The sequence below is a fragment of the Marmota flaviventris genome, chromosome 12 (assembly GCF_047511675.1).
Source record: "Marmota flaviventris isolate mMarFla1 chromosome 12, mMarFla1.hap1, whole genome shotgun sequence".
NCBI classification, from domain to species: Eukaryota; Metazoa; Chordata; class Mammalia; order Rodentia; family Sciuridae; genus Marmota; species Marmota flaviventris.
Genome location: NC_092509.1, coordinates 55,193,898 through 55,212,270, shown reverse-complemented (window position 1 = coordinate 55,212,270; position 18,373 = coordinate 55,193,898). Strand labels below are relative to the sequence as shown.

At 41.5% G+C, this 18,373-nt stretch overlaps 1 protein-coding gene across 2 annotated transcripts in view; it reads left to right on the top strand.

Moving 5' to 3' along the window:
* Smyd3 (SET and MYND domain containing 3) overlaps positions 1–18,373 on the top strand; it is a 699,549-nt gene that overhangs the window by 578,946 nt on the left and 102,230 nt on the right. For both annotated transcript variants that reach the window (XM_034636160.2, XM_027928608.3), the window contains one exon: positions 3,968–4,142. In XM_034636160.2, the coding sequence (XP_034492051.1) occupies positions 3,968–4,142 (175 nt within the window). The remainder of the gene's footprint in view (positions 1–3,967; positions 4,143–18,373) is intronic.

Here is an 18,373-nt window from a genome sequence, read left to right as displayed (position 1 = left end):
GGAGCGGAAACAGAGCCAAGGTGGAATTTGAAACCCCATCTAGAGATGGAATGGAAGATACTGATTGGGAGAACAGCCAGCTCTGGGAGCAAGAGGTCCACATTCATGGGCTCCAGGAGCTATTTCACTGCAGAGGTGGAGACCTGTTCTCTGAGGTCTAATGCAGTGGGATCAGGACCTCTGAATGACTCAACTATAGCCCAGTCTCACCTGGACAGGTTTTACTGAAAACTGACTCTATGCCAGTGACCTTGCAAATCATAATCCACCTTATGATTCATGCTGAAGTCAGAAGACACAGCCCTGCATTCAAATCTGTCACACAAAATGGAATAATAAACATGTAAATTAATTCATGCTATAGTTTGGATATGTATCCCTCAAAGTTCCATCTGAAAAAGCTCAGTCCCCAGTGTGGCAGCAGTGGTAGATGCTATGGACCTTTCAGAGGAGAACCTGTGAAAAGTCCTCAGGTCACTGTGGGCCTGCCTTTAAAGGAGGTTATGGCACCCGGGTCTCTTAATCTCCATCTGCTTCCTGGCTCAGACATGAATGCTGTGGGTTTCTACCATTGCCATCCCTCACCAGCAGCCAACCAATGGAACTGCCCAGTCTTGGATGTGAACCTCCAGAACCATGAGTTAAAGTAAACCTGTCTTCACTTAATAAATAGTCTATGTCAGATATTTCGTTATAGAGATGCCAAACTTACTAATACAATACATATCACACACACACACACACACACACACACACACACACATGCACACATATATGTTTATAGGAGCAACAGCTGCACAGAAGTCAATTTTATGAGGTTAAAGAAGGTTTCACAGAGCTATATCAAGGAGGAAGAGGTGGCATTCGCCAGGCCAGTTATAGAAGGGGGATTCCAATAGAGAGGAGAGTTATGTAGATGCACAGAACAAAGAGGCACGCTGTGGAGAGATGGCCAGTTGTTCAGCGTGAGTGGCAAGGCCTCCAATGCCATGCACAGGAGAACAGAATTTCAAGGTGAGGGGACCCTGGTGGTTTTACGCAGGACAGTAATATAATTAGGTAAGAGCTTTGTGGTCTGACAGTCTAAGAGTTTCAAGAGGTTGATTAATTCCCAAATGAATTGACTTGGCTCCCTTTGCTGTTTTCCCCTAATCCTTTTATGATTATTTAAAAGTAAAAGGTATCTATCCTGCTTATTGGTGATCCATTTTCTTTGATTCGGCCACCTAGCCCTGCTTCGGTCCAGGGCTCACTGTGAATAAAGTGACTTATAGTAAACATGCAGATGCCAGAGACTAAATCCTTGAGCAAATACACATCACATTAACTTGGAGAAAAAACCTCTTAAAGTTTAAGTTATTCTCTCTTTTTTTCTCTCTTTTTTGCTCTCACTGGGGTGTTTTCTAGGAAAGGTTTTGCCTCTCCTTGCCAGGAGATGATTGCCAGGGTTGTGGAGGGGAATGACACGTAGTTCTTCCTAGCTCGCAGGGAAATGCAGTGGATGTATTCCTGTGAGTGGCTGCAGGACATCACATCTGGTTCCAGCTGCTAAGGCTTGTCACCTCAAACCTCTTTAGAATGAGTTGGAACACATAGAAATTAATAGGCAAATAACAGTGGAGGTCATGCAATACATTGTTAAAATAAGGTACAAGTCTCGCCACAGAAATGTCTAGTGTTGTATAAGAGACAATCATTCCTCCTGACAGTTCGTCAAATATCTAATCCTGGAATGAAAAGCCACAGAGGTTAGCCAGGCAATCTGTTACAAAATCAGTGCATTGCCTAAGATACGCTTCCCCCCAGTCCCTGGGGAACACATTCAGCAAACTTTAAACATCCATGTCAGATGAATACAAAAGAAAATCACTAATTCATTTTTCTTCAATAAATATACCTCTTATGGGACCAGAGTCAACTCCTTAGAGCAGGACTTGTCCTAAAATAATAAGGGTATGACATAAAGGGCCCTCAGCCAAGCTCTATCAGGCTTTAAATTCCCACTAACGAAGTCATGCCTCAGGGTAGGGTGTTCTGCCTCAGCTGAAAGGAAATATGTTTCCTGTGAGGGTTCATAAAGCTATTGGTGCCCACTCATACAAGTGGCTTGATTGGTTTGGTAAAAGCAGTTTCTGAAGTCTTGGGAAGCAGTGTCTGAAGCGTATGGACACTGGAAAGGTAGATTTTGCTAGAGAGGAATAAAGGAGTATGTTCCCAGTGGGCTCTCTGTTCAGGGTGGGTCTTGCAGTGTCAGGATGTCAGAGAAGAGGGCTGGAGTTGGGGGCAAGGTTGGAGCACAGATGGCTGGGTTGCCAAGAGACTGGATCCTGTGGGAATGGAGAGGTAGGAGTGGGGGAAGTTCCATCAAACCAGGTTCTCTGTCCCTTTTCCTTAACTCTAGTCTTGCTCAGAAATCTGACAGAAAAGACAGAGGAATGCAATAATATCTGTGTAGCATTGTACATGCCAATAGGTGTTTTCCCTCTGTGTCCATAATGCATGGAGCTCTGTCCGGCTCATGGTAGCACACATGAAGACTCTATCCAATTTATTTACAGTATTTTATTAAATAATTAAAACGATATTAGGCATTTCTATTTCTAGCCAATCTCAAAGCACTTGGACTTCTCAGAACCTCAAATCTGACAAATGACAGAACAAGCTTAGATTTGAATCCAGCTTTATCGCTGATCAAAGGCTATGCCATTTCTGCTGTTTCTGAAATCTTCAAACATTTCCCCCCAACTGGAATCCCAACATGAAAGCAGATGAATGCAGAGTTATGCTGGCTGAAGGTAGAATAGGGTTGGGAGAAGGGCCAATGCCAACATAATATCCTCCTCGGCTCTGCCAGGCCAAATACAGCAGCATAGCAGAGAAACTGTGAGAGGTCCCAGGGCCCCACAATCCCGCCTTCCGCTCTGCTCCTGAGCTAATTCACCTTGGAGAGATTCAAGGCACGCTCAGTACACCACATCTTCCATCCTCTTGCTGCCTCTGATATTTTCTGACTGAAAAGTTAAAGTTAAAAGCTGGTCACAGTGGCATATGCCTGAAGTCCCAGCTATTCAGGAGGCTGAGGCATGAGGATCACTTGAGCCCAGGAGTTCAAGATCAGCCTGGGCAACATAGCAGGACCCTCTACTCTTGAATGAATGAATGAATGAAAGAGAGAGAGAAAGTGAGATCACACTGAGGCTCCATGAGGTTCAGTTGTTGACTCATGGTTAATCGGAAAGATGGTATTGCTCAGAAGCAGGTACTGGGTCTCTTGTCCTCATTAAAGATGCATTTCTCCTCACTTGGTTTATATGCATAAACCATGTTCTTAATGCTTTTATTTCATCAAATAAGAATAACTTTATTTGGTTAAGTTTAGGTTTGGGTCACTTTTGCTTTATAAGAAAAATAAATATAAGATACATTGGAAATGAATTTCTTTGCATTATTGCCCATAGCATGTTCCTATGAGTTGTGTGTTTTGTTTCATGTATGCCAAAGACTCACACAGCACAGAAGCACACATATGCTCCTCCTTTTGCAAAAGAAATCTCTTTAAATCTTCTTTAATTTCAAATCAACTTTTAAACAGAAGCTAATGAAGTAATAAATAGTTATATATGGAACTAAATCTTAATCCAGTTTAATTAACAGCCTCATTCACTTCAGGACTAGTTAAAGAGAGTGTGGAGTGTGAAGAAAGAACTGTTCTTTGGCAATTTTAATCTTCCAAAGCATAGGCTTGGTTAGAAGATGGTTTGTTGATGTAAACAGAATTTACTTTGCTGAGATGCCACTTACATGTTTTTGTTTCTCAAGAATGTTTTCAGGCAGCTCATCTGTGCAAAATAATGGGCACTCCCTTCCCTCCTGTGCCTGGGCGCTCTTCATCCTTTTTGAGAGTCTCATTTTGCTTTTGTTTTTTCCTCCATGAAGACAATGAATCCTTAACTAAGGTTAATAACAGAGTGGGAACAGGTTCTGGCCATGTGCCAGGCGATCATAAGCAGCAACTCTGAACGGCTTCCTGATATCAACATCTACCAGCTGAAGGTGCTCGACTGTGCCATGGATGCCTGCATCAACCTCGGGCTGTTGGAAGAGGCGCTCTTCTATGGGATTCGGACCATGGAGCCCTACCGGTGAGTCCCAGGAGAGAGCCAGAGCACAAGCTAGAATATTTTTTTGTTGGGCAAAGGATCAAGAATGTGGGGTCTGCTGGGTGTGGTGATGCACGCCTGTGATCCCAGTGGCTCAGGAGGCTGAGTTAGGATGATTGAGAGTTCAAAGCCAACCTCAGCAAAGGTGAGGGGCTTAGCAACTCAGTGAGACCCTTTCTCTAAATAAAATACAGAATAGGCTGAGGATGTGGCTCAGTGGTTGAGTGTCCCTGAGTTCAATATCTGGTACCAAAAAAAGAAAAAGAAGAGTGTGGATTCTATCTGATTGCCATTTCATATCAGGTGTTCCTAGCTGCTTCTCAGTGTGTAACACCAAACCCCATTTTATTCATTCCTTTGTGCATTTGACTGTGTGTTTATGTCAGGCATGGTGGTTGGACAGAGACTAAGTTAGACATCTTCAATGTGGAGCAGATGATTATGGTACAGTGTGTGCTTACAGTGACAGATGCAAGCACAAGGTACCAGAGAGGAGCACATGGCTTGGGACATTGTGTCACTAGCCTTACCAAACACTGGTCCCAGTGAGAATGGCTGCTGTGTAATCTTGAGTCTGGCAATAATGACAGTCCTTTCCATTTTTCAGTCCTTATGTTTCCCAGAATGCTTTCACCTGAATCTTGCTCTCATAGCCACCTTATGATCTAGGCCTAAGAGCAGGGACACCACCCTGCTCAGGCTGTCATTGAGTCTAATGAAGCAACTGTTGGTTTAGCTCCTCCAGAGTGAGGGGTGGGTGTTTTGCCCCATAAGTTCTTGTAACTCAGAGGAGCTTTGGGAGGGAGGGCAGAGTTGGAGTCAAGGGCTGATGGGTTGGCTCTGGTGAGAGGGGTTCTAGTTTGCCAGGTTAAAAATACAAGTCTGAACATGGAGACCAAGATCAGTCCAAGGAAGAGGGCACAGAAACATATGAACTATAATCTGAGTTTGGAATAACCCAGTCTCCAGCACAGAACAAGGTCACTTTAACAAGGTGCCTTGAAAGCGCTTGACACTAGAGCAGGGGCAGTCCCTGGAAAGCAGGAGTACCATTCTAGGAGGATGTTGAATTTCCCAGCTCTGCAGACCATGGAAGCACAGTATCAGCCCAAGGGACCAAGCAGAAGGAACACCCAGGTCTAGACCTCTGCAACATGGAAAACAGGCAGAGGGGTGGCTCTAAGTGAAGCAGAAGGAGGGAGGGAGACAGCACCCCATGTCATCCCTGTCCTACTGGAGGAATTGCCTCAGGAGACAACTTGGGGTGGGGCACCATTGCCAGGATCTGTACTGTAGGAAAGAAGCAAGTCCAGGGTCTAGGATATTCATGCAGACAAAGGTAGAAAGCCAGAAATGAAGCACTTGGTCAGAAATCCAGACCTGGGCCAGTAGTTGGTGCAGGAAGAGAGGAACCTGAAGATGGCAAAGGCCCCATCAGCCAGGTGAACGGCAGAGGTCATAAGCCAGCTGAACCATTTGCTGTGGTACCAGCATGACCCTGAGGGAATTTTCAGATTTTTGTAGGTGGTTTCCTTCACTGCCTTGTGGGTGAACAGCTTTGGAATCCAGACTGTGAGTCAGCTTTAATCAAACTTATAAGAGATTGCCTTGAGGGCTGAGACTGTAGACTTTCCCATGAGCAGTGAAATATCTATTCAGTATGATGAATCTTGTGGGTTCTCAGAAAATATGAATTGAATAGAGAGATAAAGCTTCATTCTCAGAGCCTTGGTGTTGCAATGTGAGGCAGATCGGGGATGGTTGGCGTTAACTCTCTGAACTCTTGGCCTAGGAAGCCAAACTGCTGCTGGGAGAGTGGATGGACTCCAGCCAGGAGCTGCAGACAGAAAGGCCTCCTTCCAGGCCACCTCAGCAGCTGCTGGCCCCACATTCCTGGCAAGTGCTGCCAACCCTTCCTGCCCCATCTTCCCTTCCTTTTGAGTCCAGGCTGTTTTGCTCAGACCACACTGAAGCACAGCAATTTTAAATCAGTGCACACTTACATAAAGAAGGCCACACACCTTCAAGGATGCCCATTCTGCACCTATTTTTGTATCCTATTTTTGTGCTTCTGCAAAGCACCGACTTACCCCTTAATTAACTGGCAGTCTGACTGACCAACTTTTGAGTCAAAGAGGTCTTTCTTATAGATGAGGAATAGTCCTCCAGAATATACGTACCTCATATGTTCAGAAAATGTTTGGGTATATTTTTTCTGGTGTTTGGCAGGTCACATTATCTCTGTAAATGTGAACTTTGTTCTTATACTGGTGACAAATTTCCCAGCCTCCCCCAGTTTCTCTTCCCTGGGGCTTGTTAAGGAGTTGCTAAGCAGTGAGCTGCATTGATCCACTTCAAATGAATGAGAGTTGAACCATTTGCTAACAAAGTTGTAGACAAGGAAAAGACTCTAAACAATCCAGAACCAACAAAGAGAAACAGGAGCATTACGTGCCCTCATATTTTGTCCTTTTACCTTTAGCTCAGGCAAAAATGAAAGTGAGGATTGTGCACAACCATTTGATGCCCTGTACACGCTCTAACAGTCTTAGAATGTGAGCTAGGAATGTGGAAGCTGGCAGCTGGTGTTTGTCCCTCTTGTGTGCGTGAGGGACTTTACACTATGTGCTGTCAACCATCTCCATGGGTGACCTGCAGCTGGTTCAAGTGGGTGTTTTGCTCAACTTTCACCAAGGACGTGGACTGTTAGCTAGGCACGGGTTACCAAGAGGTGACTACATTGCCATCTGCTCTAACAGTTTTACAATGTTAATATACTGTTTCCAATACCTAGATTGAGGTCAATTCTCCAGCAAGCACTTTGTCACTCCGACCTTGGCTAAAGTTTAGCTGCTGATCTTAAAGGACATGGGGTCCATATTCCATTTCTATCCAAATCACTGCTCTCAGCATCCTTCCTGCTACCCTGTCATTTACTTTTACTCAATGGATTTTACTCGGTTTTTATGATACAATTTAATTCTTTATGTTTCAAAAAGCACGTTGGAAATAATTCATGTACAACGAAATGTGTAGTCTTTAGTATTAGCTGATAATATGTCTTCTGAAAGTAACTGTATGTATGTGTCCAGTGTTGTATACAAGTATTGCTATGTCCTTTCACGTTAAACACACTAAACATAATGAAAATAATTTTAAGTTTTAATAACTTTTATTATATAAAAGTTTAAGTCAGTCAAATCTTAATCATAAGATAGCTCAGGTTCTAAAAAAAGCTTGCCAAAAAATGGTTTACTACATGGAATGCATTTTCCTCCTAAAGATAGTATTATCTATCATGGGGAGTTCGTAGACCAGCTCAGGAATATCTACTCACCCTATAATATCACCAAGGTATGCTGTAAATTTCAAAAAGAGAGAGAGACAGAAATACAAAAGCAAAACTGAGCACAAGTTGTTTTAAATGAAGTTGCATATTAGGTTTAGTACTAATTAAACTTGACTTTTCTAGGAACTGGAGAGTGGTAAGTAGATACAGAGGCTTTCTCGGGTAAGGGACTTTCAGTATGTTCACACATATTCTGCTTATTTTTGTTGTGAGAATAGTTGAAACTTCCAGGGAAGGGTATTTTCTAAAGGATAGTTTATAACACAGTAGCAAATGACTAATATGAATGGTTTGTAAAGTGAAAAGGTTTATTTTGGCTCAGGGTTTTCGAAGTTTCATTCTATGATCAGTTGACCCTGTTGGTTTCAGGCCTGTGGCAAAGCAGACTATCATGGTGGGAGATTGTGACTGAGCAAATAGCAGTTCACCTCATGGCATTGGAGTGAATGAGGAGGAGAAATGGGCAGGTGCCCCATAGTTCCCTTCAAGGACATGCTCCCAATACCAGGAGTTTACCCACTAAGCACCATCTGTTCAAGGTCCCACTGTCTTATTAGCGTTACCTTGAGGACCAAGCCTTTAACCCCTGTGCCTTTGAGGGACTTTTTAGACGCAACTATACCAGATAAAGGTAAAAATCACTCTCATCCAGACTTTTTTCCCACTCCCTAAAAATAACCAATACTATAAGTTTGTTTACTGAAATTTTCTGTGAATGGCCAGTGTGAATATATTCTAAAACTCCCCATGACTATATATATCTTCCATCTTTTCCTGGGAGAGAGAGAGAGAGAGAGATAGTAATCCCAACATTTTTCAGGATCTTTCAAAGAGCATAAACAATGGTTGTGTTTATAATATACTGTTATTTCTTTAAAGCCCCTATTTCCCTCCTTCTTTTTACTGTTCACCCAGATACTCTCATACCCTCACAACTCTTCCCTTCAAAACTGTCCACTTCCTCCACCTTTCCATACTTTCTGCTTCTCCTCATCTTTGTGGTGGAAGACTTAGTCCCCAATCAATCTGTTAAATATGCCTAGTATGGTAGCAAGTAGGGGAATAGGAATGAGAAGGAGTAAAGAGAAGGAAAAGCTGAGAATTCTCCTTGTGGGCATAAAGAAGGGGGGAAATGGGATCATTCTCTAGCTCAAGTTTATAACTTGCTTTTTTCACTTTTCAGTAGGATGTAACTACTTATGTACTTCATTCTTTCTAACAGATATGTAATATTTCCTCTCATGAGTATATTATAATTTTATATCAATCCCTTTTGTTTCCGCTCTTGTTTATCATGTCAAACAATGCTATTGAATTAAACTACAAGCATCCCTATAGTGGAGTGTGGAAGTGTAGCTCTTACCTAACATCTGCAAGGCCCCTGGCTTCACTCCCCAGCACCACATGTACCAAACAGACAAACAAATCCATGTACTTGTATCTTAGTGTACCAATGTGTCTGCATCCTTAGGGTAAGTCCATATGGTAGATCCCTAAATGTTAACTTGCTATATCATAAATTATACTCATCTTTAAATTTGGATAATTGTCACCAGATTGCTCCCACCACCACCACCAAAATGTCACTCCTCAAGAGAATGTGAGAAAGGATGACATCCATTGATGTCATTTATTTTAGCTGATCTTAATTTATTTCAAAATATATAAGAGCCTTCTCCTGCTTCTTGATCAAAGCCTGCAGAGAAGGGTGATATCAATATTGTCCTTAAGTAGTATTTTTGTAGCCAAGTGTGGTGGTGCACACCTGTAATCCCAGCTTCTTAGGAGGCTGAGACAGTAGGCCAGCCTGGGCAACTTAGCAAGACTCTATCTCAAAATAAAAGGGGTAGGCATGTGGCTAAGTTGTTGAGCACCCCTTGGTTTAGTCCTCTCTAGTACTCCACCCACCCACTCAATAGTATTTTTGTGGCAAAAGGAATGACATTTTTTGTGAATTACCTAGAAATAAGCAGCCAAGAATAATGAAGGGAATTACTCAAGTTGTGGCTGCATCTGTTAGTGGCGCTGTGATCAGAGAGGGAGGGGCACAGAGGAAACTGAACAAGTAAGATTTCATCTCAAATAGGTTTCTCTACTTTGCTGTTTGAAAAAAAAAAATGTAGCTGGTAGTTTGTAGACATGATATGTTTACAACTCAGGTGTTTATAACTCAGAGATTGCCAGTAATTATATGGCAGCTGCATCAGTTTTCATTTTGCCAGTAATTTTTTAACTTTTTCCCTGGAAGCTTTGGCAGATAAGTTGATAAAATGTAAGGTTTCATCACAGCAGAACATTCTACTACTGTTTTCAAGCTAGATTTTCTTCCAAAGGCCTACAATTGCTCTTTTGTGGGTTTCTGTCATCAATCAATTTGAGTTCCTAGTACACGAGCCAGCAGAACTTGCCAGGTGCACCTTGGAGTGGGGAGACCTGGACGAGGGATGCATGCAGTCACGCACGCAGTGCTCTCGGCTGCTCAGCTCTCCCAGCTGCACCACTGTGGTTAGATTGCTTTCTGAGGATGCTCATGTCTGGATATCTGTCTCTGAAGCTCATTTCTAGGGGACAGGTGGGGTCCTTAACTGTTGTTTCTAGTTTAAAACTTTCCTAGTCCAGACTCATGGAGCAGGACCTAGAGAATGAACCACAGACATTCTCTACCCAGGAGAGGAAACAGTACCTGAACTTCATCCAGCATTCTTCACTTATGTTGTCATTTATCTTTCTTAGTGAGGTTTACAGAATTATTTTACCCAATGTTTATTGATGTGGACAATAATCCTTTAGCTACTTTATCATTTTTTCCACATTATAGTTTTCAATTGAAGTATCTTTGGTGACAGAACCTCCATACCAGAGTTTGAGCTGTGTGTGTGTGTAATAATGGGTTACCTGGTATATCTAATCAGGACCTCTTTCTATTTGCTGTCAATTTTATAAGCTTGGTTTCTTAGCCACAGCCCCTTGTCTTGACACTGGGGCAATGACTGTGTCTTGCACAGCAGTGGGACAAGGAGTTAAGCAAGGCTCAAGAATTTTCAGTCTTTAATACATGGCCATTTAATTTAATTCCAAAGGGTAAGAGAGATTCTTGATTCAGAATCTAGAAATACAACAAATGCAAGCATCAAAGGAGAAGAGAGGAGCCAGGAGGAGGAGAAAGAGGGACAAAGGGATGACAGTGACAATGACTACAATTCAGTTGCATAAGTGATATTAAACCACTACCCTGAACTCAGTCCTGATTACTTGTGTTTTACTAGTAGGGATGATCTAGAGCTCATAGAAGGCTTTTGAGAAAGGGTGAGGGAGAGTATTATAAGCAATTCCTCTGGCTGCACTTGTCTTAGGAAAATAGAAGAAAAAAGACCCTCATTCTCCAGTAATCCACTCCTTGAAAAGTACCCTGCTTCCTTTAGCCCTAATCACCTTGCTTGAGATGCTATGTAGTCATTTGGGCAATAACTGGTGTCTACCTTTGCTGGGTGTTTCAAGCCCTGAACTAGCAGCATGAAAATGACCCAGCTTTGTGGTCTTTGTTGGAAGAGAAATCAAGGATAGTCTGTGCATGGAATTGGCCTAAGGCTTTGCCCTCCAACTCCTCTGAGAAAAAAAGGGGTAGGTTTCCAACACCCTACTTATTCTGAATGTCATAGCCTTCTCCCATGGGCTGCTGAATGAGTAAGATTTCATCTCAAATAGGTTTCTCTACTTTGCTGCTAGAAATGCTTTTCATCAAATGCTTCACATTCTTGCAGAGCTCTGGGTGACAGCAGACTAGCGTAGGTCATCTGGAAGCTTCATAGACATAGGCTTAGTACAGTAGCTATTTCCTGTCTGAATTATGAATGATGAAACAAAATGGGCACTGCTGATGTATGTATGGAAAGGGAAGGTGACACATATCACCACCACTGTGCTGAGGAATGTGGATAGAACCTGCTCCTTCACCTCCTGGAGCTCACAACTCCATGGTGTTTGTTGTTTCTGGCTCCTGGAGGATGACTCCCCAAGCATCTTTCAGAGGAACCCACCTTCTGCCTCACTCTGGATCATGTTACAAAATCCTCTCCGAACTTTATTCTTTATTCCATCAACTCCCCTGTGCCAGGTGTACTGGATAAATATATAGACCGTAACCACTTTCTTTTCAGACAGGAAAGTTAAGAAGCTGTTTGTTCCTTCCTTCCCTGGTCATATTATTGGTTACACTTTGAACTTGTCTTCTTGCCCCAAGTCTGTGTGTGTGTATGTCTTTAGGAAATCATATATCTGTAGGAATCCTAATACTATCTGTGTTCAAAAAGTAGAAGAGGCTTTTTATATAGGCCTTGGCTAGTAGGAGACATTGGTGTGCCAATGCCTACTGATCTTCCATGTTTACTGCATGGCCTTCTGGATGTACAACATCATGACTGAATTGACTCTTTTTTGTGTGTTCACCAGCATATATGAGCAATGTATGTACTCTGATAACTGACCTCTAGTCTTCCTATTTATTTAGGGGGGAAAAAAGGCATTTCCAGGACCCAGGAAGCACCTACCTACCTTTGGGTCATCATCAAATAGTGAAAAACAGAGCTTCTTATACCAAATCAGGATTAATAGGCTCACATCATTGCCTCTTTCTGTTAAGCTTAAATAAGACCAAAAACTACATCAGGATCCCCATGCTGGGTGACACCCCTTCTTCCAGTGGCATATCCATGGGATATAGTTACCCTGTACACAAATGACACTGTCTTTATGGTGATCCCACCACATCTCTGAACAGAGCCCTGTCCACACCGCTTCTGCCCACTCATTAAACAAGGAAATACATTGTGTCTTCATGGACTACCTGGCCACCAAATAGTTGCTTTTGTTTTTGTTTTGCTGTTTTGTTTTGAAATGCAGTTTAAAGGCCCTTCCAAAATCATATTCCCTTATCTACTAGAAAGTACCTGGGCAAGCTGCTTGTAAGATCTGGTAAGAAGTGTACCAACCAGCATCAAGGTCTAGGGACATCAGTGCCATTGGGCTCATATTCTGGTCCATATGCTTCATTAACCTCTGCTGAAAGTCAGAGGATACCCTGGAGCCCCTTCAAAATAGTTGGAAATCTTCAATCTCTCTCTCTCTCTCTCTCTCTCTCTCTCTCTCTCTCTCTCTCTCTCTCTCTCTTTAATAATATGTAAGTCTCCTTCACCAAATCCTGCTCCTTCTGACCCTCTAAGCCCCTCCTTCAATCCTAAAGCTCTCCCTTAATGAACATTATCATGGGGAAATGTTGGACTCCCCATGACAGCATGACTCATTCTAGCAATTAGTCTGCTGGACCAGGAGCAGAGCTGCTAGAATCTGTCTCCTTTTGGATAACTCCCTAGTGCAAGTTTTTTTCCAACCTGGAGGGACTCAGTCCTGTGTCTCCCTTAGTAGCATATCCAAGGAAGGCAGAAGATTCTACCTATAGCTTTCACACAGTCAGTGGATGTTCATGCTATTAGGTAACCTTTTCTTAAACTCTGGTGCTTCAGATGCTGGCTCCAGGAACTCTCTACAGAATCCAGTTGTTTTTCTGTCTGGCCTATCCTCTTTGGATATCTTTTATTCAGGTTCTCGTTCTTTTCCTATGCTCACTACATACATTGTAGATCCTCCCTCCCTGGGATACGGATGTCCAATCCTTTTAACTCCAAATCCCATAGCCATGGAGCAATCCATCCATTTCCAACCTACCATGGCTCCTGAGCTACCAAGCCAGGTCAGGACACAGGAAATACCAACTCCCAGTAAACAACCTCACTGTTGAGCAAGGAAGAAGCCACTCTCCCTCCTTGGTGCTTGGTTATCTGCATAGGAAAACATTGACTTTTTTTGGTGTAAATGAGCAGTGCATTTTCTCTGAAAAATGACGTCTAGTCTTCCTATGTATAAAAATAAAAGCAAAATTTTAAAAATTTAAAATTTTTTTCCAGTCCAGCTCACTTTTTCTTTTATACTTTCACAAGCTATCACTGAACACTTTGGTTTTCCTGACAGAAAGTCTTCAGTTTCTTATTACAACAAATTACACCCTAAGCAGCAGAATATCAGATCATAGGGAATCTTTTGGAATACATTTAATATCTCATGCCCCTACAACTACAAAATGACTATCTCTTTTCCTTTTTTCACCTTTTGGAAGAGAAAATAAGAAGGAAAAATTCCATTTTCCCCTGTAGAGAACCAACAGAAAATCATACAGGACTGAGATATGGAAAATAATGGATGTGATTTTGAAAGACTTAAAAAATAATTGATTAAAAGACATTGGAAGCCAGGCGTGGTGGTGCACGCCTGTAATCCTAGTGGCTTGGGGGACTGAAACAGGAGGATTGTGAGTTCAAAGCCAGCCTCAGCAATTTAGTGAATCCCTAAGTAACTCAGTGAGACCCTGTCTCTAAATAAAATACAAAAAATGGCTGGGGATGAGGCTCAATGGTTAAGCACCCGTGGATTAACTTCCTAGTACCAAGAAAGAAAAAAAAAAAGACATTGGAGAGCTAGGGATGTAGCTCAGTGGTGGAGGACATGCTTTGTATGTGTAAGGCCTTGGGTTCAATCTCCAGGCAAACAAAATGCTTTAATTTCATATAAAATACATACTTTGTGAATTTAATTACATTTAGATGCTATTTGTATATTTCAAGTGAAGTCCTTGGTGGGTTTTCAGAAATTCTCTAAAGATAGTTGAATGAACCATCAATTAAATTGCATAAGTAAAACTGATTTATCCAACCTCATAAATCTGATCCTTTATAGAGAATGGCGATAGTATTTGCAAAGAACAGCAAGAGGTTCTTGAAAGAAATGAAAAATGGTGAGTAAATGTCTCCCCAAATTAGGTTTCTTGGTTTTCAAGACAGCCATGTTATTTTGAGCAAGAAAAATATCCTCTGACCTACTTAGTAGAAAGCTATTGAGCTTGTGAAAGCATACTGATTGGAAAAACAGGTAATATTCTCTTTGTTCAATATATTCCAGGGAGGTGACCCAACAGGTATTAGGAAATAGAGCAGGAGACTGCAGCCCTCAAATACAGAGAGGGTGGGGGCTCAGGGAGCAGTGAGGAAAGTGGAGACAGCATCCGCTCTGCAAAGAGTGAAATGGATGATGGAATTGCTCTTGCCGCACAAAGGACACCAATCATACTAACACTGCCCTTCAGAATTAAAGAGGAACAAATCTGCTCTCACTTATAATGGGAAATATCACCGTAATGTCCTCCCCAAATAAGATAAATCGGGTTCAACAATCATAAAAGCATCTGCCAGCTATTTGTTAGCATCACCTTTCTAGAGAAATAGGTGAAAGGACTTTAAGAACTCTCCTCTGCCTTTCAACTTTCTTAAACTGAAAAGTAATTGCTGTTATTTATTAAGAGCCTGCTGCGATCCAGGTAACTTGTTCATCTTCTAATTCTCATAGCTGTAGGGAGGCTGAAGTTAGCCTGTCCTGTCTTCTAGAGGAGGAAGCTGAGGACTTGCTCACTTCACACTAGAGTCACTGTTTAAATCCAGGTTTCAGGTCCATTTATTTTATTTTGGTTATAATTCTTTTAAAAAAAATGAGTGAAGACTGTTAACTGCACTGCAGAAAGCTGTAGTGGTCTCTCTCTTACTACATATCAAGATTCTTTTCTTTACAAGTGACAGAATTCCAGCTCAGAGTGTCTGTACACAGAAGGGAGTTTGCTGCCCACACAGCTGCACAGCCAGGCATAGATCTGGAGGGACAGAATCCATGGAAGCAGTCTGTTTCTCCCCTGCCCCTCTTCTTGTCTCCCTCTCCCTGGATCCTTCTCTCTACTCTGTTTATTCCTCATTGTTTTCCTCCCCTCTCCCACAATCTTCCCCAAAATGTGGTAGGGAAGATGGCTTCTAGCAGCCCTCAGTTTGCATCTTTTTAAATTTATAGCAAAATAAGATGTTCTGTTCCCTCCAGCCAGTAGCATAGGTTTGGAATGGGGGCAGTTCTTTAGAAGCTTGAGGTTAAGTGGATGCTGGAAAAACCCAAGGAACAGATATCTACTGTACTGTTGCCCTCAGAAATAGTCTTGTGAAATTTTCCACTCAAGAAAGATCCACAGCAGGAAAGAGAATCCAAAGGCTAACAAACAGAAGTCTGGATATGGAGGAGAAAGTTCAGCACTATCAGAGTTATGCATTTGGATGAAGTTCTGCAAGAGCAGGATCCTGTGCAGCAGCAGGACCCACTTGGAACAGAACACAAACAACTACTCAGGATGAAAAGATGGATCCAGGAAGCAGGCAAGACCATGTGAAGAAGGGAAGTTGTACAGGGACCCAGCATAGCTGATGGCAGTCCGACAGATCCTGTGAACACTCTCAGCTCCATGTGTGTGTTCCTGGATAGAGAAGACTGCATCCATTATGAAAACTGCAAAAAAGTGCAATTTTAGCAATGCATTTCAAGGAAAATATGAGCTAGTGAGTTTATTCATTCCTTTTAAGTAGCAGTTTCTGAACCATAGTCATTAACGAATTAATATAGCTCATATGTAGACATATGATGGTAGGTCTAAAAGCTCCTCTTTTTTTTTTGGTCATATTTCAATATTTTTATTAAAATCTAAATGAGAGAAAAACATAGAAGTTGTGCATGTCATATTTGCAAGGGCTTCAAAGCTGAGAGAGGGAATAATAGTTCGGGGGACTGAATCAAGTTTAAAATTACCTTCTTAATCAGGAACATTTGGTCACTACCAACAAGATAAGCAGGGACACATGAAGAAGTCTTCATTTAGAACTTATAAGTGACATAGTAAGATAATAAATGATATCACTTTGTTATATATGTGTATGTGGGTGTATTTATAAACATGTTTAAAAGGTATGTATTTCTAGTCAGCTTCATGATGTGTTTTTAAATTGAAATAATCTCTAACTTCTAGAAATTAGGACTTTTTAAATTATAAAAACATCTATATCTCTAACTTTACTTGAGATATTGGAAGGTGTGGTCTGTGGCTGCTTATCCCCAGAACAACAGTAGCCATTCTGGGTAGCAGCTGCCTTCTATTATTTGTTTGTTCGTTCATTCATTCATTCTTTCTTTCATTCATTCATTCATTTATAAATTCAAAAGAACCATCACCACAAATAGATAGACGTGCAACTGGCCTTATCCCTAGTTTCTTACAATTTCTTTTATCTCATCATCTTATGTCACTTTCTTTTTCTTGCTGCAATTCTTTTCTTTCTTTGTTTTTAAAACCTGGCCTATGCTCTGCTGATTTGCCAGTCCCCAGCACTCCCCCACCAGACCAGCTTTATTCATAGAGAGTCCCTCAATCCCAGTGGATTTGTAAGGATGCGATCCCTGTGCTAATGTCATTTTCTTCCCCCTCAATGCTCCATGCTGGCCATCCTCACGGTGGCCCTTGCAAGTGGGAGAGGAGTGAGATGTGGAGGCAGTCTGCAAACGGCCTCTCAAACCCAGGAGCAGAGGGAGGCAGCACAGGTTTCCTTCTCACCTATGAGTTTGCCATGAAAACATGTTCCTGTGGTAAAACCTAATTTAAAAAAATGTGGATCTAATCACTATTGGGAGTGGATGAATAGACTGTAGAGTCTTGCCCAGATTTATAGAAATACAACATCTGGATGAAGTGGTCTTTTCTCATTAGTTCCCTCATTATCGGTTTCTGACTCATATCTTCATCCTGTGTTCCCTGGGGCCTACAGCACCAGCACCTGCCTCCATTCCTCTTCAGTTGTGTTTTCCAAAGTGTGTTTCATGAGGAACATTTCATTGCTAGAAATACAAAATTAAGGCTGATATTCCATTGGAGGATTATGGAGAGTAGACTTAAAATGCTTGAAGGTTTAAATGAAGTTAAAAATGACATTCAGAAACATTAAAAAGAAACCAGAGGCAACATAAGTAATCTCATTTGTGGACAATGATTCATTTGTATTAGTTTATATTCTACTAACTTGTTGGATGTTCCAGTATTCCCAAGCCAGTCACATATAGGTACATGCCTATAATCCCTGTGACTCTGGAGGCTAAGGCTGGAGGATCTCAAGTCCAAATCCAACTTCAGCAACTCAGCAAGACCCTGTATCCAAAAAAAAGGCTAGGGATGTGGTTCAGTGATTAAGCACTCCTGGGCTCAATCCCAGTACCAAAGAAAAAGAAAAGCATTCTTGTTACAAGTATTAAATCTTGAAGAAAAAAAATGACAGTCAGAAAATTTGCTAAAGTCAGTAAATTAATGATTCATCAGGTTGATCTTGAAGTGAGTTGACATTCAGTCAAATGAAGTTAAACTGATTTCCTTTCTTTGGAACTTTTTGGAATTTTTAATAACTTAATGTATATTTTGAATCTCTAGAAGGAGTATTTAGAATAAGTCAGCAATTCCCAAACTTAAATAAATGTGAAAACCATGATCTATGAAGGAATTAGTTTTTTGCAATAAGATCATTTCTCAATATTCATGAGGGATTGGTTCAAGGACCCCCCAAATTCAAGAAATTCACAGATGCCAAATTCCCTTATATATAAAGACACAGTATTTGCATACAACTTATACATATTCTCCCATGAACTTTAAATCATCTCAATATTACTTATTTTTATAATATTTATTTTTCAGTTTTCGGTGGACACAACATCTTTATTTTTATTTGTATGTGGTGCTGAGGATCGAACCCAGCGCCCCGTGCATGCCAGGCGAGCGCGTTACTGCTTGAGCCACATCCCCAGCCCTCAATATTACTTATAATACCTAATACAATGTAAATGATATGCAAACAGTTGTTATACTGCATTGTTCAGGGGGGAGTACATGTTCAGTGCAGTGTTTTTTCTG